Below are 27,623 nucleotides of genomic sequence, written 5' to 3'. Positions count from 1 at the left end.
GAAATCGAAAATGGTCTATATGACATAAAAAGGAAACAAATAGAACTTTTTCGCTTTTACCACTTGAAATGGTGTTATTCCCCTTTGGAAGATTATTTGTTGAAAGGCACTGTGTTTGTGCTACTTGGTTTTGGCATATTCTATTACGTAATACATATTTTATGTCTGGTATAATCCATAAAAACAATACAGGATTTCAATAAATTATAAACAATTGCAATTAAATATGTTTACAATGGGAAAACACATTTTTATGCCGTAAAGGGACGTTCACTTCTAAAAAATTATACCAGTCTACTGACTTTTGAAAATGAAATGTTTTTAAATGAGTTATATGTCAAACGACATATATGAGCAAATGGATAAAAATCAATGGTTTATAGAAATGCAGTACACCGTCGTTAAAATATCAAATGGTTTTAAAAAGGTTTTTTTCATGCTCTGAACGCTAATTAAATACATGATCATACCTAAAAACGCTTTTCTGATTGCAAAAATAAATCGAACTAACAAAATATATTATATAGTTATGCGTCAACATCGACACTTTCGCCTTCCGGTAGCTTAATTATTGGAATCTCATGAACAGACACGTTTGGAGTTGTGACTTCAGCATGTGACGTCACTTCCACCGATACCACGTGTTCATGTTCTTCAATAATTCTGTTTTTGTGATGTTGAACTGCAGCGTCAATGTCTTCCTCTTCATACTGTTCTTCTATGCTGTCTTGAGGTGATATTTTTCTTGCTGAGCTAGCACTGCTGTCACTTCCAAGACTTATGCTTCTCATTTCAGGAGATAGCCATTTCCTGTCTTCGTAGTAAAATCCCGGACCGGGATCAGTAAACTTCCTCTGAAGCCTGTGTCTCCGCTTCTCTAAGCCTGCTGTACTACCGCGATGTTCTTCATACTTAGGGTCGTAACGAATGAACTCCTGAAACATATTGTTCGACTTTTCGTCTATGCTAAAATCTCTTGAAAGACTCTTAGTACGAGATTTGTGGGATTTAAAAAACCGCGAGAATACTGACATTTTTGTGTTTGGTGTCGATGGTTCTTCCAAACTGCTACCAGATGGCTGGTCTGAGCGAGTAGAATCAGTTTCAGGTTCATGCACACTTTCATTCAATCGCACAACCTGTCTATCTCTGCTATATTCGCGTCTACGTTTGGAGGCTGTCCGACCTCTGCGCTTTTCAAACAGGCTACATCGCCTAGGCACAGACTCATTTGCACCAACTGCCTCCAACACTTCCGCTTGATGCGTTATTTCACTCCCAAGCACTAATATTTCATCATCTAAACTATGTGCTTTCTTAGCCCCATTTGTCGGAACAGGGGGATGTGGGGTTTCTAGAGACTTATAACCGCTATCGGCTTTCATTTGTCTAAGTCTACTAGTTTGGCTATCATTTGTACTGTCGGTGTTGTCAGTTGTAGATTCGAAACTTGTGGTAACCTCGTGACGACTGGATTCAGTAGCATCCCCATCGGTATCACCAGTTTCGACACTGTCAAAACTATTTTCAGCACTTGTAGACCCACGTTTTTGATATCTTCTGTTTACAACCTTTCTAAAGTCGTCTCTTCTGTTTTCATAATTAGGATGTAACAGGTTGGAATCCTCAGGATCAACATGAAGAGGATCAACATACTGTACCGAAGGTCCAGCGTCACTGCGTCTTCTTCGTGGACTAGGGCTATTTGTTCCACTGCATGTGTTTGGGTTAACGCTGCAATTCTTCTTGTGATACGTAGGAGAATACGAATGACCGCCTTGAGACCTTTCCGGTGAGGATTCTTCTGGCGAGGCCATATCTTCCATACGAAGTGTATCACTACATTCTTCCTCTTCTTCAAAAGTTGCTCGTAAATTCCATATTTCTCTGAACTTTTGAGTCCCATTGATAGTCGTTTCAGTGTCCGCATCACTTTCATCTGGAATAATATTATTCTCGAATTCATATTCATCATACATCTCCAACTTATCTTCATTTAGTATTTCTAAACTACCCATATCATTATATCGCACTTTGCTTGAGGCAAGATTTTCAACTTCCATAATGGGATCGAATTCACTGTTGAAATAAGGTCCTCTCGAGAATTCTGTTATTTTGAGTACATCGTAATCATGATAAAAAACATCATCGTAACTTTTCACTCTACGTTTATCCTTTTGAGAACGACTCTGCCTAGGCGATGCGCCATCCATGCTATAAGATGTTGGCTGAATGTCCTTTATTTTTGATTGTCGTCGCGAATAATGTCCATAGGTATAACCTTGGCTCTCTAAATTACCGGATGAACGACATTCTTTGTTGGCATTGCTCAGTTCAAAATGTCCATGAACTTCAACATCTACATCAAGAATTTTTGGTAAAATATCCGTTTCGCCATGGTTTGATGAAGGGCTATCTAGCACGTATTCATGAGTGAATGGAGGATGACATTCGTCTCCACCTTGGGCGCACGGTCCACACTTGTAGTACCCCGAATTTGATGCGGCGTTAATGGCGTTTGTCTCCCTTGAATATATTTCTCGTTCGCGAGTCACAGAGGGATTAAACGAGGTCTGTCTAGGAGGAGTGTGCTTGCTAATTCGAGCTCTTTTCAAGTAATGGAAGTCTCCATCGGTATATCTAAAATAAACATGCATGATTGTGTTAGTGTTTGCAGTACTTGAGAACAGAACTTTATAGATACACGTTTTACAATCAGGCAAATAAATAAGTAACGCTTTAAAAGTCGAAGAAATAACATCCAAACACTCGTAAACATCAGTTCAAATTTGAATACTTCGTTTATAAGACTACATAATGAATCTAAAAAAATATTTTACTTCAGATTTCTTTTAAAGCTGCACTCTCACAGATTGAACTTTTTGACAACTTTTTTTTGCCTTGGAACGAGCCATTTTTGCGAAAATCCATGGACATCAGTTATATAAGACTGCTGACGAAAAATCAGATCGCAGATTTTATATTTAAGTTCAAAAATTGATGTTTTATGCATTTTTAACGTTAGTAACGGTTTAAGCTATAAAATATTAATTTTCCAACAGAAATATGAAAATCTACTATCTGAATTTTTTTCAGCAATCTAATATCATTGGTTTGCAGATATTTCCGCTAAAATTTGCTCTTACCAAGACAAAAAATAAAAAAAGTTGTAAAAATGGTATATCTGTGAGAGTGCAGCTTTAAACCCCAACAATATGTACAACACATTAATTCACATGGAAAGTGATTTCAAAAGATGAATGTTTCTATGTAAATCGTCTATAAATATGGGTGCAATAGTGAAACTACAACACATAAAAGGATGCAAACTGCTGAGGACATGCATGCCAGAACATGATGGGAAAATATCATGGTGGCGAATATTACGGATGGTAGAATATCATGGTGGAGAATTTTGGGGTAGCAGAATATCATGTTGGCGAATTTTGGGGTGGTGGATATCATGTTGGCGAATTTTTGGGGGGTGGATATCATGGTGGGGAGTTTTAGGGTGGCAGTACTCAATGGTGGCGAATTTTGGGGTGGAAAAATTACCTGTAAGAGTCAAGTATAACAAGCAAATGTATGTTTGAGAATAAATCTTCTCTCTTTCTCTCTAAAACTAAAATGTGCAGACATAAATTATCGTACGACTTTGGGGTTGCCAAAATTTAGTGTACGGAAAGGTAACCATTGCATTAACCAAAACCTTCGAAGAAACGTTTAAAAGAGCATTTTACATTTGTGTTCCAATATTGTGCAAACGCAAGTGTGACTCTATATACTGGATACAGGTTAGTGCATTTATATATAAATGATTCTTTAAAGACTGTGGACAACCCAAAAAGATAATCTTAAAGCAAACATCAATGTGTTTCATTGAATATTTTATTCGTTGTGTGATTCCAAAACATGCCTGGAACACAGGAAAATTAATATTTGCTATGACAGAAATTGCTTTCATAGTAACACAGTCAAATAAACATGTATATAAATGAATCAATTGCTTATTCAAACGCATAAATAAAATGTATATGAGACGCATTCTTTGACAACTAGACAACTAGCAAGATGATGTTACACGAGAAAAGAAGTGTTTTTTCGACTCGCTAATTTGCGAAACATTTATTAAGTTATCTGTATCTTTGTTTGATTGTCAAAATAAATCAACTGTCACATTTAAAAAATCAGCCTGGTTCGAATATAACATTTCATATCTTAAGGACTGATTCTGGTTTTTTTGTGCGTTCATGCAATACGAAATTTTTCAAATCCACGAAGCGCGTTCTCATATTTATACATGTTCCCTTTTCATTACTTTATTTTATGTGGCTATAATATTTTTTGTTGCAACAGTTTTCGCGTTTATCAAGAAAGTTATCGAGATCTTTTAATTCGTGTTTTACATATTCATGACCAAGGTCTTTCTTCCGAAACTTCGCATACAGAGGCCACAAATGGTCGACCAGTTCATCCAAAATAAACGCAAATTTTATCGTACAGAAAATCAATTGCGAATGTGAACATATTTAAAAAAACACAATGAAAATCTTGTCGTAAATATGAAATAAGTAAGCGAGTACCTTTTAATAGCTTCAATATGCTGGCCAAACATGGTTTTAAGTCAGTAAATTATCAAAAAGATATCGCTGAAAAATTTTATGTAATGAATTAAAACCTACAACCATAAGTTGTCGACTTCTCAATGATATGCTTTGTAATATCGTTAGCTGCTGGTCTTAAATGTTAAAATCTTGGTGAACGAAAATGAAACACGATATTACAAGATATGTCGTGGGAGAAAAAGGTAGGAGGGTGGACGGGTGATGTACATGAATACCAGCAGTCCGCAAACCTTCTTCCTTTGCGGAGATATCCAGTTGGTGTGGTGGATAGGTTGTCCAGCTGGAAAGATACTCGCCTTCCCGTTGGCTCTTCAATCTCCCTCGTTTCTGACACGTGACTCGTTGCGCCCTCTAGCACTTCCGGTTCACACTGGTCCTGTCGCTCTGGTTCAACTGTCGTCTCACAAAACGCTGCTGTTAATTAAAGGCAATTTGAATTTAAAGTATACATTGGTACAGAAGTAAACACATCCAGTCGAACAAATAAACCAATCGTATCTTTTGATAAATATCAAAACTTCTATTGGTATCATTTATATTTTATTGCGGAAATGATATTTACATCATTTTTTTAAACGTGATCAATATATACAAAAATAGGCCAAACTGCGTGACCTTACAAGAAAAGGCGTTTTAATGATAACAATTGGATAAAGACATATATTACTCATGAGAACATGAGAGAAATGACTCTATCATGAGAAATATAACGCTTCGTATTAACAAATTGATCGTGTTTGTTTTTTTAAAGTTACACTATTACTCAAAATCAATACTTACACATGTATAACGAACATAAATATAAATTTTGAGTGATTCTCCTAACTTAATAATGCAGTTATGGACAATATTGATAACTGATGACAAGATTTCAGCCATTTGTTAAGTAGCTGAAAACGTATTAAATGATTGGTGAGTGCTAAAAGATTAACTGTAATCTACTATCGTCACATGAGGTAGAAATATCTGCACCTTTCTTTCAAATTCAACACGGTGTCTTTCATAAGAACAATGGTTTTCGATACTTATTCATTCTGTTTGGTAAATGAAAAAAAGTATTAATGTTGGTATAACATATTTGGGAGTAAGAGTGCATCTTTCAATTTAGGTGGCACAAAAACAGGTGTAACCTTTTTCAAACTCCGTGCTTAGTTTGGTGTTTTCAGTGGCTTCTTCAATGTCGGGTATTTTCTCATGACTTCTGAAATGGAAAATGTTTATACATGTATCCAGTCTTATGTCTTTAAAAATAAAATTAGAGCCGTTGCCACTCCTATAAATATGAACAGATGCGGCAGAAACCTGTATTTCTCTCTGAGATAAGACTTTAGGTATGAATCGTTCAGGTAATAACCTTTGGTCACATTCCAGAAACTTTTTCTTATTCTTTAAATTGACGCTTTCCAAAACATCATAATAATTACAATGATTAAAACGCCGGCCAGATGTTATATAGTAACGAAAACATATATTTCTGCCCTTAAATGAAATAATAACTGATAATTGTTGAGCTGCCCATTGTTAAGAACATACTTAAGTGAATTCCAAATCTCAATCTATACTCCTTTAACCACATTCAATCTTGCAGTTTTCTACTTTTAAAAAAAAGGATATCCGTTCATAAAATGTGTTAACAAAAACCTTTTTATGAAAAATAATTCTAGAGCAGGAAATGTTTCTGAGCAATTGTTAAAAAGAATGATATGTATTTTTTTTTCAATATTTTTTATCTGAAAAATGAATTTTCTTTGGAATCTTGCCCAACGTGTTTGATCAACATATCCAATGAGAAAAGGCGCTTTAAATATAAAAATCATAAATACATATTCCATTTGAAGATTTTATTACTTAAGTTTCTTCGTGATATTGGGGCCTGTGTATAGTCTACTTTTTAAGACTTAAGTCTGAGCATGGGGATATTTATACACGTTAAAAATAGCAATAACGGCAATAACATTAATCTGTCTAGTCTTTAGACGTACAATACACGTCATAACAGTAGCCACGTGTGTCGTGTGACTTGAAATGTCAACCGTTTCCCTTATTAAACACCTTATTCCAAAGTCATTGAACTATAAATAGTGGCGGCAGCTACCTATATCTAGTCTGCGCAACACGTGTTTATATACGCGTTTGATAGCACTTAAAATGTGAACTGGTATGAACAGCATCTGTCCAGTTTTTTTTTGTAGACTGTAAATATTTATCGCTATGGAAACCACATGTCTTGAATTGAAATATTAAGCATTGCAGTTTTCACCTTTGTCTAGACTTTTGTTTCAATCCCTTTTGTCTTATGTTTCAGAAGGACATGAAATGTTTACCGTAATAACAGCCTCTCTGTCAACAATGTTGTATCTTTGATAAGAGTTGAATTTGAACAGTTGTGCAACTGTTGGCTTGAATAAGAGTACCATCAGATGCGGTCGACACCTGTACTTTCTCCCTTTGTTAGGGCTTAAATCATTAACAGTTACGACACTGTTGCGGTTTGAACTTTCTACTCTCTTTGTGTGGGCTTGTTAAAACGTTAAGCGTCGCGGCAGCCACATGATTCTGTTTTGTTGTATTGAAAAAAAACTCGCACATTCAAATATTTTTTAAAATAAAAAGAAGTGAAAATAAGCTACTTTCTAACGTTAAAACACACATACAACATTCGGACATTTAAACATTATCATGAGATAAAAACACGGACTTATATATTATCAATGCTAAAAACATTTTTATCTGTTAGTTTAAGCCTAACGAGTAAAATACTTTTTTAAAGAGAAGCATGGTTGTGTATTGACAAACGTCAACACATGTTTATTGAAATAGATATATTTATTTGGGTTCGGAATAAAACGTATTTATGATTATTACCATATATGGTGGTCATGGTCAAGTTCGTTCTGACTATTGCCATATATGGTGGTCATGGTCAAGGTCGTTCTGACTATTGCCATATATGGTGGTCATGGTTAAGATCAAGGTCGTTCTGACTATTGCCATATATGGTGATCATGGTCAAGGTCGTTCCTTGGTATGTGATAATGGTCAGAGAGCTTACATAAGTAAACGGCTTGTATAAAAGCCGTGTACAGACATGCATTCGTCACATTGTGGCGAATCCGTGGTATTGTGGTAACACACTGGACTATCAATCCAGGGGTCGCAGGTTCGATTCCTCGTTACATCACTAAAATACTAATCGTCTTCCGGGCGGGACGTTAAATGGGGGTCCCGTGTGACAGTGCTATAAAGAACCAAGGTAGCTCTAACCAGGGTTACATTCTGTTGGTGCACTTTGCTCCAAAAACCTTACTAACAATATTAACGGAGCACTCACCGAATGGGCAAGGCCCGAGTGCGCGTATAAATAAGCTTACATAAACACCGCATTCGTCATTCGATGTTAAACCGGGTAGTAGACAAGGGATAACTGGTAGTTTTTCCCACCCACCCACCCTTGTAGATTTTGTATGGATCTGTATGAAATCATCTAATGTGTAGATATTGTTAAATTATGAACATATTCATAACGTTATATATTTTTTTAAATCAACGATTTTGTGTCGTTCTGAAAGTTGGGAGATGATGATACTGTTGTACCGAGTAAATGATGCTGTTTCATGAACAACTACAGCAGTCGCTTTGTACAAAGTGATTTTTTTCCTGATGTATATGTTTAAGTGCATGGACACAAATTGCCACACGAAGTGGTCATGAAACCATTGAGAGAGTGATGTTTATTACTTGTATTGTGTGTATAAATATACTCCCCCGGTATAGACTTTTCCTATACAGTCGTTGTTTTATGTTTTATAAGGTTACTCATAAATAATTTATGTTTGGCATAATAATGAAAGAAATCTCAAAATGACTTTTATATGGTCGAGTTTTCGTCTGTTTTAAGTTTGTTCTATTTTGGAACAGACATAATTACTTGGTTTCAAAAAGTCTCCTTTGGTTGACCGGTACTCCGTCCATCGATCCCGTGCTGGGCTCAGAAAATACGTCGGAGTTGATCGTCTCATACCGTTGAAAGGCCTTGAAACGTCGCTCCGAAGAGCGTTCACAGTCTGTGCCCTGGTCCCTATAGTAGTAGATATATAGAATTTCAAAGTAATTTAAAATTTGTGCATACCATGGTATATAATCGCGTTGTTGCTTGTCAGTTTAAGGCATAAAATCACAAGTTTAAAAGACATAATGCACATGTTTTATGTTAAAACAAACTTTCAAAATAGCCATATCAACATTACGGGCGTTCCTGACCATGTGGTGATGTTGAAAACGACTATTTACACCTTAATCAAAGCGCCGATGGCACTGCAAGTAGAGGGTAATACAGCAATGTATGGAAGCAAGTGCTTATTTGTTGATACTTTCCCATAGGAAAGATCCAGAACAGTAAAGGTACTGAATCGTTGCGCACGTTTGCAGCAAAAGAATAATGTAAAGGCCGTAGAGGATGAATAGAGTAACAACCGAAACATTCCGAAAAATGTTAGCAATTAAATTCTGCGTTATGAACGAGGTTTGTAGGGAAAGTTGTGATATTGAAAAAGCGGCTTTGTATAAACTACACGGCCACTAAACGCCAGGCACCAATTTCTCAAAACTTCTTAAGCTTAGAAGACTAAAGTAGCTTATTTCAACTAGGCAAAATACATACTTAAATTGAATTTTGATTAATGAAAAATGTGTTTTGTGAGTATCATAAAGAACATGCCTATCTAAAGTATAAAAACAACTCTAAACAAAGAAAATATGACGCAATTTATTGATAAAAAATATTGAGATTAGCTTAATCCTGTTATAAGGGAACTAAGAAGTTTCGAAAAATTAGGTCCAGCTCTACAACTTATCGGTGGTGCAAAGAAAATAAGCTATTGACATTTCCGTGGGGCAGATGTGCCTTATGTTTACTTCAAAGGTGAATATAATTTATCTTTTATTTCATCAATTTAATTAAACGAACAAATTTCGAACAATAAAAAAATAAGGACAGCTTTACAACAGGTTGGCGAACTGTGGTGCCAGGTCCTTTTCACCCGAATCGTACTAGTGCATATTTTGAGACATGCTAGCATTTCAAGTACAATTCGTTGCTTACACACACCGTAAGCACGTTCTGGTGCATGCAAATATAACTATTAAGTATTTACGCCGAGACACAACAAAACTCATAATCACTTCTTTAAAGAAAGTGTGCACATATTTATAACAGTGGTGGCGCTGTTGCTCTGGGGATGGCACTAGCAAGTAGAGGTGGCACTTTCGAGTACATTTGGCGCCCGAATCAATAAAGATTTAACGCTTTTGATATGAATACAAAAATAATGTTGCTATGTTATCATAAATTGTTATGCCGACCTTTTGCGGAAACTCTACTCGAAGTATCTGAACTAAAGGGAAAACAATTCCGAAAAAAGACGGCTTGATGCCAGTATTTACCATAAAGCAACCTCTTTCATCACCTTTTAAAACTCTTTAAAAAAACATTTTGAACAACATGTATCAAAGAGCTTCAACGTCAAATCAGGTCAATAAATTTATAATTTTATGTATTTGTTTAACCTTTTACACAACTGACTCTATCTTCCCGTTCTGACAATTTGTTCTTAAACGCTCATTTTCTATAGTTCACAACCATTTTTAATATAAACTAATGCAATGAACTTTGAGTATCCAATGATTGCAAGGTGCATTGAATTAAATTCTGAAAACAAATATAGCTCTTATTTAAACTTTGATGTATAATGATTGCTACAAGAATTTTGTGCACAACTAACCAGATTTTTTATTATTTCATGTATTTTAAAACGACTGTGAAGCAAGTTATTACAAAATTATATTATCTACTCTCGTTGGCACGACTTTACGCGAGAGTATGGTCTTGGTTCTTTGACCGCCGAATACGCGAGATTATAAGGTAAAGCTCAAGTATCCTTCTTTAGACAACATAACACATTACCGGTATATTCTGACAAAAAGTCTAAAGATCATTCTTAATACCTTCATTTGATCATACATGTTGCATAATTCTTAATCGTTTGTACGAAATCAATGTTACTGTTAGTATTTGGCATTTTCACCATAACCCCAACATTATACCTTCGTAATGTTCCTTTTCTTTTGACACAGTATTTGCAGAACAGGATGAAAGCTACCACGATGATGAGCCCTCCGACGATCCCCGCTACCAGAATACTCAAAGTAATATACGGTGACACAGCATGGCTGTGACTGCTATAGCCCTTAAATAGAAATATATTACGTGAAAGACAACACATATCCATTGAATTAAATATGTAAACTATATCAGCATGGCTTGCTCTGCTACAGCACTGGAAAATAAATATATATGCGAAATCCAATACTTATATCTTGGAAATGGATATGTATATTTCAATACAAAAACCTACGGCCCCAAACATGAATATGTAAAACCATGATACATGGACTTGTTACAACCCTGGTTATACAACGGCATCGAGATCTTTAATATAAGGTCGCCTACTATGAAAAGTTGTGGTGTCCTGTACGCCAAGCTCTTATCAATCTAATGTTGTTGTTTTTTTGTAATGGCTACGAACAAAACCTATTACATACTCATCCCATATGGTGTTGGGGGTCGTGAAACTGTCGGTGTTTATGTCGCGGTCAGCTCACTATAGATTTAGGGTAATAATTTGTAAACGATATCACATAATAGATGACTGTCGGTCATTGTGTCACGTAGTGTTGTTTTTTCTCTTTATATCCTTTAAATGATATTTGTCATATATATTGGCATATAATTAGTATTTGTGGTGATCTTCAACAGCGTAATGAAACGTACCACTAAGTATTTTAACAATTGCCTGCGTTTTTGGAGGCTATTCGTTGCCAAAATTCCAGACGTGTATGTGTGTATTTTAGGTTTGTAACATTGATGATTTACCAATTTACATTTCACAACCGCCAACTCATCGGTTGTATATTTACATTTTACACTGCATATTTTCATTTTTCATTGTACCGATTGGAGTATTATTCTCGTTGCATCTATTCAACAGACGATTCAGTCGTGTTTATAAAGTTGTGTATGTACAACACACGTCATTCTGTGAAAGTCACATGCCGAGTTTTACATTGCGGTGTGTAGAAGACAGACTTCAGTTCGTAGTTTTACAAAGTACATTGTGTAGTGGTGACTTTTCATTCGCAGTTGAACATGTTTACGAGATGAATTTAATTTTATTTATAGATAGCTCCGCCTTAACCATGTCTTAACTCCGCCTTAACCATGTCTTAACTCCTCCTTACGTCTTTCGGAAATTTCCGCTAAAACTCGGCTCTATTTAAACCAATTATGGATACTTTGGACCATGGACATTGCGAACCTTATCATGGACATTACGAATCAGTTATGATGCAAAATGGTGCCACTAGTGGTATACAACTAGGACCAAATGAACTAGAAATTTTCCTACTCATGTTTGCGGATGACATTGCATTGTTAGCTGATAGCGTTGTCGATTTACAAAGAAAACTAGAAATATTGTCTAATTTTTGTATTGAGTATAGTATGTGTGTTAACACAGAGAAGACAAAAGTCATGGTTTTTAAAAATGGTGGGCATCTCTCAAGGGCAGAAAGCTGAACTTACCGTGGAACTGTCATTGAGGTTGTGAATAAATTTACATATGTGGGTGCAGTATTCACACCTAAACTTTCACTTGACTGTATGGCTTCAGAGCAGGCGATAAAGGGGAAACGTGCCCTCAATTTTATCCTTTCTAGTTTGTATAAGTATGGTCAGCTTTCCAGTAGTACATTTTTTAATATATTTGATGTAAATATTTCCCCAATTATGTTGTATGGCTCGGAATTGTGGGGATTTTGTGAACGACATGCTATTGAGAATGTTTTGCTTTTTGACTGTAATAATTTCTTTGTACTAACATAAAGTCATGTAATGCAGCTGTGTTAGGGGATTGTGGTAGGTTTCCAATGTGGATTGAGAGTATGAAAAGGACTGTTAAATACTGGCTCCGATTACTTCGAATGCCAAATGAGAGATATCCAAAGAAATGTTATTATATGTTATTACAATTAGATTACTTAGGATATGTTTATTGGGTAAGCTGTGTGCGGCAGCTTTTGCAAAATAATGGTTTTAACTTTATATGAATAAACCATGATGTTGTAAATGAAAAGTTGTTCCTGCATCAGTTCACCGAACGATTAAAAGACTCCCATCTTCAGAGATGGTTCAGTAATCTAGAAATGTCACCAAAGCTTATATTGTATAAAACATCAAATGCAATTATGAAAGAGAGTCATATTGTGATATACTTTTGCTAAGAAAATACAGTTATGCTTATGCTCAATTTCGTAGTGGTGTCCATATGTTGGAAATCGAAAGAGGACGTTACTCCGGCACCCCTCGAAACCAGAGACTATGTAAATTATGTAATAAACAGGAGGTAGAAGATGAGTACCACTTTATCTTCTCGTGTCCGGCGTATGATGATTTGCGAGTGTCACTTATACCGAGTAAATACAGGACTAACACAAATATCCAGATGCATATTTTACTAGCATCTAGAAATGAGAGTATTATTCAAAATATTGCTCTTTATTTATATCTTGCATTTAAGAGACGACAGTATATACTTGATGTCCTGTCTTAGTGAAAAACCTAAAAGGTGTGTCATGTTCATGTACATTCATGTATATATATATATGTTTGTGTAAATGTTCACTTAAAACACTGTACTGTGTTTATATTTGTAATATTGTGCATAACTGTGTCAGGGGGTGGAGGCCTTAATCACAAAATAAATGTCTTGTCTCTTGTCTTGTCTTGTCTTGACATTACGAATCATCTATATTATGACACTATGAACTATGATTTGGAAACAGGATGGATTATAAATTATTTCATGTCGAATAAAATAATATATGGTATTACAACATGTTTTTGTCTATATAATAGTAATTAATACGCACATATGACATGAAATGAGATGTATGCAAAATGATACTTGACTCAAACACAACAAACTGTAAGTCATTAGCATTAAAGTATACTTCAAGAATGAAAAGTCCCATTGTCTTATTTTTCTTTTAAAGCTGCACTCTCACAGATTGACCGTGCTGACAACTATTTTTATTTTTTTGTTTTGGAAATAGCCAATTTTTGCGTAAATGTCTGGATACCAGTGTTATAAGGCTGCTGACAAAAGATCAGATACAGTTTTTAGACTGTCGGCTGCAAGCCGACAGTCTTTAGAGAGCGGTATTTCAGAAACGCGACTAGTCGCCTGACACGACATATTGAACATGAATATATTAATACACACCACCTGCGTAGCAACAGAACTACTTACGTGAATGTGGGGCGTCAAGTACCTGTTTATGTTTATTTAACGCGTTATAGCACGTCTATTATTTTAGAAGGTACATGTACATTAGTCTGAAATAATAGACGTGTTATACGGGATTCTTCCAATCCCTAACGTCTAAACGGTTTTGTGCAAAAAGCGGGGGTGTTTGAAAATTGTATTAAGTGAAGTATATTATGGTTGAAATGGATAATAAAGTAAAGATTTATATTCATATTTTACCATGGAAGTGCAAAGCTATTTTGCAAAAAAACAACAAAAAAACAAGCATTTAATGCATTAAAACACATTATTCACCTTTTCATTAAAAGGAAAGTTGACTGACACAGACAACAATTATGCCAAGTGGAACAACTTGACCCAATCGTAATAATTCGACCACCTCCGACAAGCTTCGAGATAATACAATCGTAACAACTCGGCCTTGGCCGAAGAATCTGAACACCTCAGCCAGTATTCAACAGGGATTGACTATCTCGAAGATGGCGAGTTGTTACAATTGATGGCCGAAATGTTCCGATTGTTGTAAAATTGTGAACTGCAGCCTTGCAGGTGCCCTTCATGTATATATTGTTATGTTTTGACAGAATGAAATGAAGAAAAAACCATCAAACTCATAATCTTTTGCTTGATATTACGTTTTGGTTACGGAATTTATATAAAATAACATTATCTGGTAATATTTCTTGTTTTTATGATATGTTATACATGCAATATGCTTTAACCCGGAATCCTGATCGGAATAACTACCCACTTTTCGTACAAAACAATTTGTACGTGAAGGATTTGCTGTATCAAAAATCGTAAGAAAATCTGTCAACGTACAATTATTTGGACTAGAAGGTACATCTAGCTGATCTACATCTCTTAGTCTAAATATTTGTACGTTGACGGACTCTTTTTACGATTGAAAAAAAATTTTTTGGCAAATCCTTTACTTTCAATTCAGAGTTGATTATTCACTAAAATTATTTCGCATTTTTAATTGTTGTTTAACCTGAAACGTCTCAACCATCAAAAAAGAACATATATGCTTCAATAGTCTAAAAAAATAGACGTGTTATATGGGATTCTTCCAATCCCTTACGTCTAATCGGGTTTGTGCAAAACAGGGTGGGGGTTGAAAGATATTGAAATCACAGTTAGATAAGTATTATATGTTTGAAATAGATATTAAAGGTTTATATTCGTATTTTAGTTATTACCATTTAAGTGCAAAGATTTTTTCACAAAACAAGCATTTAATGCATTTAAACACAACCAGTTTACATCTATGTAAATCTATGCACCGCAGCCTTGCAGGTGATCTTCATGTATAACAGTTGATATCATTATGTTTTGACAGTATGAAATGAAGAAAAACACTCATCAAACTCATAATAATTTGTCAGCTTTTATTTTTTTGTGTACATAACTCATATTTTAGATATAAATAATTATCTGACCCGGAATCCCAATCGGAATAGCTACCCACTTTTGGTACAAAAAAATTGTATGTGAAGGATATGCCATTTCAAAGTTTGTAAAAAGATCAGTTAAGTTACTATTATTTGGACTAGTGCTTCAAGTGTTTGATTTATTGTCTCTATAATGTATAATGCACCTGTCAATTGTAGAGCCAAGCTGGGAGCTGCCTAAAAATCAGTTACCCAGTTAGCTCAGTTTGACAGATCTCCATGCAAGTGTTCACATGGTCGTGGGTTCAAGCACCATACCAATAGCATCTTTTCTCAAAGGTTTACTTTAGAACCCATCATCCAGGAGTAAACAATTATGATTTTTTTATTAAATATTACAGGCCATGTTCTTTTGTAAACATTCAGATTGAGAAGTGCCTGGATACAAGGCTAGTATTGTTAACATCATCTGATACAATCAACTGGAACAAAGCTGAAATGGCTGCCTGACCTGACTTAAAAATTGGATGGCAGTACATCAGACTAGATGATTACAAGTATTGAGGTGGACAAAATGAAACCTGAGCCTACCAAAGCTGACAGATTGCACAAGAAACACATAAATGCAGGTATTTAATGAGATATTGTAATTATTTTTTGAAACTTCTCATTCATTTAGGAAGTTCAGTTGAAACAAAGTTGGCAAAAAAATGAACAAAGGTATATACATTTTGAATTCTAATTCAAATGAGAACTTTACTGGCCAGCACAGAATGGTAAAATGCTAGTCTACCAATATAAATGTACCTGGTTCGAATCAGTAAAGCTGATGAATGTACTGGTTGTGTAGCCAGGATGTGAGTAGGTCTGCACTTGGCTGATAATGCATATCATATGTTTAAGCTGCACTCTCACAGATTGTCTGTTTTACCAACTCTTTTTTTATTTCTTGGTCTTGCAATGAATTATTTTATGCAAATTTCTGAACACTGGACATAACAGACAACTGGAAAAAGGGGATTGCTGCTTTCTTATATTAATTCAGTCAAAAATGACAACTGAAAATATTGGAACGCTGTTTTCTTATTTTAATACGGTCAAAAGATGATGTTCTGTGCCAAAAATCTCATTAGTAATAAAGCGTTAGTAATCCTTTTAACCATAAAACCAATAGTTACAAATGTAAATATAAAAAAACAACATGATCTTATCTTTGTCAGCAGTCTTATTTCATCAGTTTTCATACTGCTTTTCTTTAGCTTATTCCAAACCAAAAAGTAAAAGAAGTTGTCAAAACCTTCAATCTGTGACTGAGAGTGCAGCACTCTTACAGATTGAATGTTTTGACTACTTTATTTATTTTTTGTCTTGGAACGGGCCAATTTATGTGAAAATGCATTTTAACCATTCATATAAGATTGCTGACAATAAATTTGTCAGAAAATGTTTATATTTAAGTTCAAAATGTTTTATGCATTTTTCTTAAACCGTTAGTAACGCTTTAAGCCATAAAACCTTTGTTTTCGACCTGAAATATGGAAGTCTGCAATCTAATATTTTGTCAGTAGTCTTATATCACTGGTTTGCAGATATTTTAGCAAAAAAACATAGGTCATTCCAAGACAAAAAATACAAAAGTTGTAAAAACAGTAAATCTGTGAGAGTGCAGCTTTAAATGACTAAATGTTTTGATTTGGCTCAATTTTCACCTAAGTCTTTTAGTTTTGTGGCATCTAAATGGTTTGTTTTTAACAACATTACATGTGCATATGTATATATTTGTTCTTAAATTTGTAATTTAGATTGGAAGATTCATTCTCTGGAAAGTAGAAAATGGCATGTTACATACTGTTATCACTGCCATGACAGAAACCATATTGAGGAGCTGGTCCACCTGTAGGAAGAATTGCGCTATTGGTTGGAGCAGCACTATTATCCAGCCATACACCAGCACTTAGTTTGTCATAGGGAGCATTTCTGAGCAGTTACGGAGCCAACTATGCAGGTATGTCATAATCAAAATCTTGGTTTATATATTTTTTTTATAATTTAGCATCTGTTGAGAAGAAATTTATTTCTAGATTGAAGGCACACACTATAGATTGATGCCCCAAAATATATTTCTTATTTTAATGCATTATCATGTCTAACTCATTTGACTTAAATGATCAAAGCAAAAGAAATGCAACTGATTAATCTGCAGATATACACATATCAGCTTTTTAACTGGGGAAATTGTTGCCACTTGTCAATTAATTAAAGAACAGATTTATAATTAATAATGTTTAATCTGTACACAAATCATATGCCTTCTTTGTTTTAACCATTAATGTCAAAGAGTCCAGCATGATAATGCATTAAATTGAAAAAAAAATGCATTAATTTATATAAACCCTTTAAAACAAAGACATTTCCTAAATCCAATAAAAAATAATTGAGATAATTTAAGATGCAGAGTTCAGTTAGAATATAATATAACTTTTTTTGCAGTTGTTGCAGTGAAACTTGCACCAGTGTGTTTTCTGTGGAGATAAAGAGATAGTGTTCAGTAATGAAGACCCAACTCAAGATCTGACCTTGTAAGGCCAATATGAAATAACTGTGTGGGGAAAATGGGAAAAACCTGCAGTCAGGAATGCACGGAAATCATCAAAAGAACAGTGTTAAATTAATCTTGAATAACTTGACATTTATTTTGTTTGACATATTTATTCATGGTGCAGTGAAAACATTCTTTTTTTCTCATGGTTATTTAAATTTAGAATTGATAGGAGGGAACATCACTATGTAGTTTCATGTTCATAGTCAGATCAAAACCCATGTACATGCCCAAATGAGCATTCGAAAATATCAAAATGGTACTTGTTGTATGTAGTGTAAGTTAATTTACATAATAAACAAAAATATTTAATCAATTTCAATTTATTATGCCCCTTTCAAAGAAGAGGAGTATATTGCTTTGCACATGTTGGCCGCTACGTCCGTCTGTCTGACAGTAGACCAAAGCTTTTCCGGGTGATAACTCTACAATTCCTAGACCTATTGTCAAACTTGACATGAAAGTTTAGTTTAACCAGTAGATGACCCCTTTTGATTTTAGGGGTAGTATGGTCAAAGGTCATAGTGACCTTGAACAGGAAGGTGTCAAACCATACATCTGACTGATAAGCTGACAATGCCTGCACCTATGGCCCTCAAACTCAACATGGAGGCTAAGTCTGACTATTAGAAGATCCTATTGATTTAAGGGGTCATTGGGTCAAAAGTCAAGGTCACAGTGACCTTGAATGCTAGAAGGTTGTACTAATAATGACTGGGCAAAGCCTGCACCCATGGCCCTTGAACAACTTGACTTTGGGGTTGGGCCTGACCAGTAGGTGAGCCCTATTGATTTGTCATAGACCATTGAACGCAAAAAGCTTGCCTGTGTGACAACTCGACAAAGTCTGCACCCATGGCCTTCAAACTTGAAATTTAGGTTTGGGGTGACCAGCAGATGACCCCTTTGGATTTGGAGGTCAAGGTCACATCTCCAATATTGGTCATTAAAACTATGTCATTTACTTATTCCCTGCTGCTAAGAGGATACATGTTTATCAGCAAATATCAGCCATCATCTGAATATGAGTGAAAACTGTACCAACTACCCTCATACTTTGAATAGCATAATCTTAAAACTGCCTCAAAGGCATCTTTTGTCAATGAAAAACCAGCTGTCATTTCGGTCCATGCATATTTCATTCAATTGTCCAGATATTCTTGACAACATGGCGCTAATTAATGCTGCAGGTTTGAAATTTAAGACATTAGTTTTTTTTCTTCAGCACCATGCAGATTTATTAACACTTTTATAATAAAAACAAACTAGAAAACAAATTTTAAAGATATTAGGTTTTTTCATGGTATGATGCCACAGCACCATGCAGATTTGCTTTCACTTTTATATCAAAGAAAGTAACTCGAGCACAAATTTTGTAGATATGTGGACTCTGTTGATAGAAGTTCTGGGAGGCATTTTTAGGCTTGAAAGAGCATCATTTTAAAGTCATATTTTTATTATGTCCCTTGAATCTTGGGTATAGTTTGTATTGTATTTGCATTTTAAAGACATTGGCTTCAACAGACCCTAATGAAATGAAGGAATGTAATTGCTTACTGAAACTGTTATAAGCGACGTCATATATTGAAGCAATTTTAACATAATGAATATGCATTTAACTAATTTAAAGCGGTTCAAAATTAGGAAATTTGAATTAAGAATCGTGTAGGCCATTGGATACATGATTAAGTAGGGCCAATATATTTGTGCTTATTATAATCACATTTATCCTTCTTCATCTACCTTAAGAGTGTTCATCATTTGTATGAAATCATTTTATCACGTTTCATTTGAAAGAACTTTGCGGTAGTGTTTGCTTGCTTCAGTCACGTCACCGACAGTCTTGCAGCGCTTTCAGCGCTTTGATTCAGTTTTACGTTCGCAAATTGATGTTTTATGGCTAAAAGTGAAACTACAGTAACGTTTTAAGAAAAATGAAAAATGTCGGCAGTTTTCCAAACAATTTAGATCTGTTTTATTGTGAGTAAAATCTTATTATTTGTATAGAAAGCATTGCTGCCAAAATCAGCCGAGTCTGGGACAAAAAAGGTTGTCAAAACTGTCAATCTGTGAGATTACTATAAACACTATTTTAAATTCTACCATTAGAGGACACTTTCTTGCCTTTTTGCAATGTTTAAGATTGCAAGTAATATTAGATAATTTAAAATTTACGAAGAAAAAAATCTGAATTTTCATTAAGTTGAAATTATTCACTAAAATGCCCCAGAGGTTTCTTACCTGGTAGCTGGAACTGTATGGATAAAATACACTAAGATTACAACTTCATATAACTCGTACATTATACTGTAACAAATATAATTTTATAGGTAATTAATAAAGTATTTTAATGATGAAGTCAGTTTATTGCTAATAAAAAGTTATTAATGGCTGCTACCTTTTATACCCCATCCACACTCAACACTCAGGGCTTTTTTTCACTTTTGGAGGGGAAAAATCGCTCGTTTGTTTTTCTAATCTAAGACTCATGATATCTATTTTTCATGTTCTTGAAATCCCCCACTTGATTGTTATGGTTCACAGTGGCAGATCCCGTAATTCATAACTGGGGGACACAAGTGGGTTGGAGGGCTGTTCTTCCATCCACATGGATATTTTGTTTCAATGATGTATTGAAATTACACGTTTACACCATACTTGCTTATTAAGATAGTAAATATATAACATCAGACAAAACTAGGTGGATATCATTATGATGTCCATCAAAAGTTTCGTGGGTTTGCTGGAGATATTTTAAATATTTTTAGTCTGAATTGGTGCATTATGGCGTAATTAAGTACTTTTTTTCTGAGAAATATTGACAAAAAATTAACCTTTAAGTTTACTTGCGGGCCAACTGGGGGGGGGGGCACAGGCCCTACAGCCCCCCCCCCCACACACACACACACACTGAACGACCCGCCCATGGTCCACTTGTAAATAAAATAAATGAACAATTTTTGCTTGCTTGGGTATACAAGTAAAAAAAAACTGACAGTGGCAGTATAAATCTGGGTCCGTGAGCCCAGCTCAGATACTCCCAATTGCAATGACTAAATAATATGGGGATTTATAACCCATTTAGGAACATTGATCGTCAAAATAAAATAAAAGATGAAGTTATTTTTGTTTTTATTGTGAAATAAAGAGAGAGTACTCGGACTTACAACCGGGAATTTACAGGAGGTAGGCGAAGATGTTATCTCCCTTGCTTGATTCAACGGAAAGAAAATCTGATTCGTTAGCTCTGCCCATTCACCTTCGTTTCTTTCGGTGACATTTACCATATAAGGTATAGGCGAAATCGTCTATCCTTGTAATTCTGAACTTGTCAATTCAATTTTGTAAACCTGGACTTGTTGGACTGCAAATGTTCATTTTACGAATGCGAGTGTCGATTGTAGGATTGCAGTTTTACATATGCATGATTCGGCTTTCTAAATTACATCATCATATTGTTAAAGGCAAGTTATACGATCTATGTTTTAGTGAGTTTATACATGGTCGATCTGACAAATATACATTTTGACTACTATAATGACAAATGACAAATCAATACGGAAAAACTGACGAACAGAAACAACAAATAGCACGTCTACATTGACAAATGTAAGAGATATGTTAATTGTGTCGACATATATTTGCTTCTATGTGCGATTATCGCTTATTGTAGTCACTGAACGCTTTGCTTGCTTACTGTTTGATTATTATAATACATATATAACCTGCATGTATATTAGAGTCCGTGTACCCGTTGATAGAACGCTAATGTCCATCTGATGACAACTGCTTACAATTAGAAATGTTCCCTGCCGCAAACAGATAAGAAATCCATCGATAACAATGGCTGAGAAGTTATCCAGTAGAAGTTCCATGTGTATTGACATTGTAATAAGCTTAAACTAATACAATATAAGAACCACATCTTTATTTGAGATCCTCTCCTGAACACTATGATAGTTAGCTGAGAATGTTTACAATTCAATGTAAACATCGGCTTATTGGATTTTCATATCGGTTCTCACCACAACATGACGTTTAAAATGTCGTCTTTCAAGGATTGCCACTATTGGACTGTACTATTGATATTAAGGAACGCCTAGTTTTTTTTCCCTTTCTATGACTGATCTCCTACATGGTTGTTTATGGGTCTTAATCTGTTTTGTCCTCTGGTGTCTGTTTTCATCGATTAAATATCATTCCAATGTATACTGATCGGTCGAAACATAAACGGTGCAAGTCTGTCTTGGAACTCGGTCCTACATTCAATTAGCCAACAAGACGAATTTTGATGCAAGACATCAACGACGCGGCTGAATAGGTTTAAATGAGAATAATATTAGTTAATAAACAGAGTTCGAAGGACAGCAAACATTAGTTTTAATGTTATAATGAAATAAGCAGGGATGACATAATTAATATATTATATATCACAAACGAAGAGAGCGCCATAATGTCAGAAACACGCAAAAGATTAAATACCCCCCCCCCACCCCCCCCCACCCCCCCCCCCCCCCAACCCGATTGGCAACCAATAAGTTATTTCGCAGTAAATGTCTGCGGGCCAATTTAAGGAGATATTCGGAAATATTCCATACGTAATGTTCATATCTTGGTGCTTACATCCTTTCATTGGGATTATAAAGTTCTCCCTCACCCTTTAATGGCTGCATTACGGCTTCATGTGCTTAAGCGCCTAGAATGAAACGATTATTTTAGTAATACTGGAATTGCAGTAAAACACAGACTTGTACCCTGTTTTTTTCTTTAAAATTTCCGATAGGTATGTGCGTAAATATGAAGTGGAATAACTACAACATCTGAGCGGCGACCTGTCTAAATAAGACGACAGTGAATAATTTTGTACATTATCTTCATACCGTTTGGCTAACTTTTCTTTATGAGTATTCACTTTTCTTACAATCTAAAATTAATCCATCGACCCTTTTCCATTCAAAATTGTAAACATCTTTTCGGCCGCGTCCTATATACAGTTCCCAGGAAAATTGAAACTATGCTGTGACACTAGAACAATACACAAGGAATGCATAGCTCGGAATTTACAAGCCAGACACATCTTAAAGTGACACTCTTATTCAAAATCAATACATAAACATGTATAACAAACATACATTTTGAGTGATACATCTTTAACTACTTACTGAATAATACATTTATGGAAACTATTAATTACTGATAACAAGATCATAAACACGTTTTGAATAGCTGAAAGAGCAAAACTATTAAATGATTGGTGAATGCTTAAATATTTACTGTAGTTCTATAAGACAGAAATACCCAGTTTTCTGCGCCTTTCTTTCAAATTAAACTAACTATCCTTCATAAGCACCATTGTTTACGACATTTATTCACTACTCGTATTCTTGGTATATTAAAACAATTGTATTATTTGTGGTAAAGCTTATTTGGGAGTAAGAGTGCATCTTTAAACCAGGCCTTTAATGGATATTGCCAATCCAACTGAAACGTCTTCAATACTTTGAATATGTTTTTGTGTTTCCGATTCACTCTGTTCCAGAACGAAATTTGGTATTGGAAAACTGTTTAATTTGTATCGTGTGAACGTTCCCTTTGAGCTCATATTTCTAACAATTTAAATGACAAATTTCCGCTATTATAAAATATTCCATAAATAGATTTCCTAGATATTAATTCGCACAAAATGTTTTGGTGCAGCTCAGATTTGGAATATGACGCAATACGGAGAACCTGTATGGCCTCCAAGAAAAGGAACCAATCCTATGCTAATGAAATCAGCACGATATCACAGAACTGTCACATTCCTTAGCGAAGCACTATGAAGCAGAATTTGAGAAATGAGAAAATTACATTTTGTGCTTTTGTCGTTCTGGAAATTGTGGAAATAACCAAATTCGTGGGTCTTATCACAAGAGGTCAGCACTTGTTTGTAATCCTTACAGAAAATAATGGCATTTTTTTCCCACCGACGCAATTCTCGCGCGCTGACGTCATTTGTCAATTAATATATTCTCGTCTGGCGGTGAAAACGAGTAAAGTGGATTTTGTCTCTAGCTCTTTGATATAACAAGATGTTGTAGTTGCTATAGTTATAGTTCATATGTGCTGAATTTATGTCTTTATGTCTTGATATTAAGAAAGTAATAGTTATTTAGCATTAAACTAACGTGTCATTTTTTTCAGGTGGGGGTGGAAAGCCAAATTTAGAAATCCAATATATAATTTCCTGATAGTATATGGAAATGTAATATTGCGTTAACAGAACTGAGACAGAATATGACCTTCAAAGCTTCATTTACAAATTCTGTCGTGATTATTTTGGTTGTGCATTTATCACGTGTCAGTTATTCATGTTGTTTTGATACAGTAACTCTTTTGAATGTACTAAATCTAATATATCTTGAAAATGAAAATGTTTTATTGGAATGAATAGTGATAAAACCACAATATATCAAACGCAGAAGTTAAAGTGACTTTCCGAGTTCCCACCCACGCCTAAGGGAGTGCTGAACAAACCACGTAAAACTGTGGTATAGAGAAGTCATGGCAACCAAAGTTAATAATAGCTGTGTACTATTTTTGAACGACACAATCTCACAAAAACATATTACATAATCACTTATGAGATTCAGAAAAACCCCATTTGCTATTTCCACAACGATATATTTTGATAAACTTCACAACACTTTTAATTGTTATGTGATTTCGGATTATAATGACTATAATCAAGTCAGAACACGCTTAGTAGCAGACGAAACAGTACCTAAAGGATTCAAACAGAAAAAAACATGGGTCAAAATGGTTCAATAACAGTTAAATGCCAACCTCATTTGAGAAAGAATATTTTGCAAGTTTCAGGAATCCGATCAACAAGCACCAGTGTGTGTATACCACGTGCTAAATTACATCATATAATGCACCAGCCAATTGTAACCAGGCCACCCACCCCCCCCCCCCTTCCCCAGGTCCGCGGAATAGTGGGGACTTTGACTTTCGGTCCAGCCAACCCCGGGTAATATTCCCGCTCTGCGGGGACGAACTGATGGTAAAATCCCCACCAAATGCCAAATCACGGCCCATTTCCCCGGCTATCCCCGGTATACCCCGCGGACCTGGGGGTCGTGGTTACATTTGACTGGTGCATATGTGCTTTGTCGGAAGGCAACATTTTGCTTAAAATGAAGACTTAAAACCAAGAGAACATTTATTTTTCTTCACCATTTTAAATGAAATAAAAGGCAGTCGATGCCGTTTAAAGAGCCCGCCGTCGTTTCATTATCGGAGTTTGATTTAGTGATAAGTTTACTCAAACACTTCGACAACCCTGTTTCTAAACTAATGTTTTGACAGTGCTCCATCCGGCGGCGGTTTTGTCGAACTGTTTTCATAAACTAAACTCTCAATCAAAGTCTGGTGAAAGACCGAAGGCGGGGCTCTGTAAGTGTTTCCTTTAAAGTGGTAAAAATATTGTAAAGCTATCGCTGTTTAAAGCCACATTCAGAGCAAAAGATTTGCATTCTGATGTAGCATTTATGACACAATTAATCACGTGGTATACACACACTGAATACGTGATTTTTGAATTCTTTGTGACCCTTATGCGTTTGGTAACAGTGAGTGTTGAGTGCAGAAAAAAACACATTTAAAATTGACAAAAAATATGTATTGTGGGTTTTTCGCGAGAGCAAATAAACAAACTGTAATTACTTTTTGTATGATATGTTTTCGATCATTTACACTTGTCAGTTGCAATTTTAAAACGAACGGCTCAATAGGAAAGGCAATCAATCAATATGGAAATCAAAAGTCGAATATTTTTAAAGATTATAAGTATCTTCCATGGCCGAGAGTGTAAGATAGCGCGAGGGTCGGGATGAACCTATCTTACACGAGCGGCTATGGTAGATGCTTTTTCTCCCACCTCAGTTAACAAAATTAAGTAAAAATGTATTTTTTTTGCCAAAACTCTTTTGTGCTTAGTGAAAATAATTGCGTACGGATATGCAATACTTCGTGGTTGTCTTGGATATTCGCCCAGTGATTCAGAGTATGTAAATGGTCTGATCGGTCTTTAAATAGTTTTAAGAAGAGTGAAGCATTATTTCTTAAAAGGTGCGTTAAAACTGTTTTCTGGTGACATTTGGAGGGAGAAATAATTAACTCGCGTTCTAAATATTGCCACCAGACAAGGTTTCCGTGATGCGCTACAGACGACAGTCTTCAACAAGGGAGGTAATTACAATGTGGTGACCATTAAAAGAAGTTCCATACGGGCATTTTATCTTCGCCCGTGGGCAAGATAAGAATTTCTAGCATGGTTAAATTAATGGATCTACTTATCTGAGGTGGGAGAAATTGCCATCCAATTGGTAAAAATAGTTCGTTTTTAACTGAGCGAAAACAAGCTATACACAAAACTTATAGCAAACCCACTAATTCACTTACTTCGAATCATATAGATAACAAAAGCAACTTCTTTCCCATTAACCGTTCGACAAGATCGATGCAAATTCAACTGTTGAGGTTTATTCATTTCACTGCGACACAATCAACTATTATCAAGGGGTCTATATGCAGCGTTCCATTATGTTTCTTCATCGTCTTAAATTACATGAATGAAAATGACGGTGTACACATGGGACTATATACACGAACGATTTGATTCAGATGATAGGCTCAATCAGGGTGAGGAATCACGTGACATCAAAGGGGTTCTCACATGGGTCACCACGGGTCAAAACCGGTGTAAACGAAATAGCAATCGACGTTAATTTCTATATAACGTTTGTTGGCAGAAAATAGCATAGTCTTTTATAGGCTAAGGAAAATGTTCAAATTTGTTATGCCAAAAAAGTTATTTAGAACTTGACGTCACTTACATGTTTGTTCTCTGAGCTATTGCCATCAACATACATTATACATTAAATCTACATTTTACACCTAAAAATTCAGAATAATGGCAAAATTGCCTAAAATATACTGAGTAAACCGAAAAACATTGAATTGAAAATACATCGCAAACACTAGCTGTTTAGTCATGTGACAGTATTTTTAAAATTGAATTATTGTCTGTTGCGCAAGCGTGGCAATCTATTTGTAACCCATTTGTATTACTTACACAGTTCAAATTAAACTTCAAAGACAGGTCATTCATTTTCTGCCGGGGTTTTTTCTACTGTGTACTAACAAAGGCAACTTATGAACATTTTTCGTCAAATATATTTGCAAATCCCTTTGAGATGTTCGGTTGAACTTCAAACATTTCGCCTGTTGATGCATCTATCATACGGAATGGTACATCTCATTTCGAAGTATTTATCAAATATATTGGAACTGAATTACCGTCGAACCCCGTTGGTTCGAACTCTCCGGGACCAGCAAAAATACATCGAGCCTCGTAAGTTTCGAATAAAGCAGGAATGCTTACATTTTGTATAAAGAAAGCGGTCCTTAAGGTCCAGTTCGAGGCAACGAGGAATTCGAGCCAAACGAGTTTGAGCTAACGGGGTTCGACTGTATTATTTTGAAACTGAAATATTTAGACAATTATAAGTAAAATGACATACAAATCTTACGGGGTACTTCGAAGTACTGCTGATCGTCATATCGAAGCATCTGCAGA

The 27,623-nt window shown here is 35.3% G+C and overlaps 1 protein-coding gene across 1 annotated transcript; it reads right to left on the bottom strand.

The window, feature by feature from the left end:
• Positions 1-2: 2 nt before the first annotated feature.
• On the bottom strand, positions 3-27,623 carry LOC128214653 (uncharacterized). Its single transcript, XM_052921221.1, has 6 exons — positions 27,568-27,623; positions 10,728-10,870; positions 8,554-8,703; positions 5,756-5,826; positions 4,856-5,039; positions 3-2,640 (listed from the first exon to the last, which is right to left on the bottom strand). Exons 1-6 carry the CDS (start codon positions 27,604-27,606, stop codon positions 528-530), a joined length of 2,700 nt encoding a protein of 899 aa, XP_052777181.1. The 5' UTR covers positions 27,607-27,623; the 3' UTR covers positions 3-527.

Source organism: Mya arenaria, chromosome 13 (assembly GCF_026914265.1).
Source record: "Mya arenaria isolate MELC-2E11 chromosome 13, ASM2691426v1".
NCBI classification, from domain to species: Eukaryota; Metazoa; Mollusca; class Bivalvia; order Myida; family Myidae; genus Mya; species Mya arenaria.
This window is presented reverse-complemented; position numbering and strand designations above follow the sequence as displayed.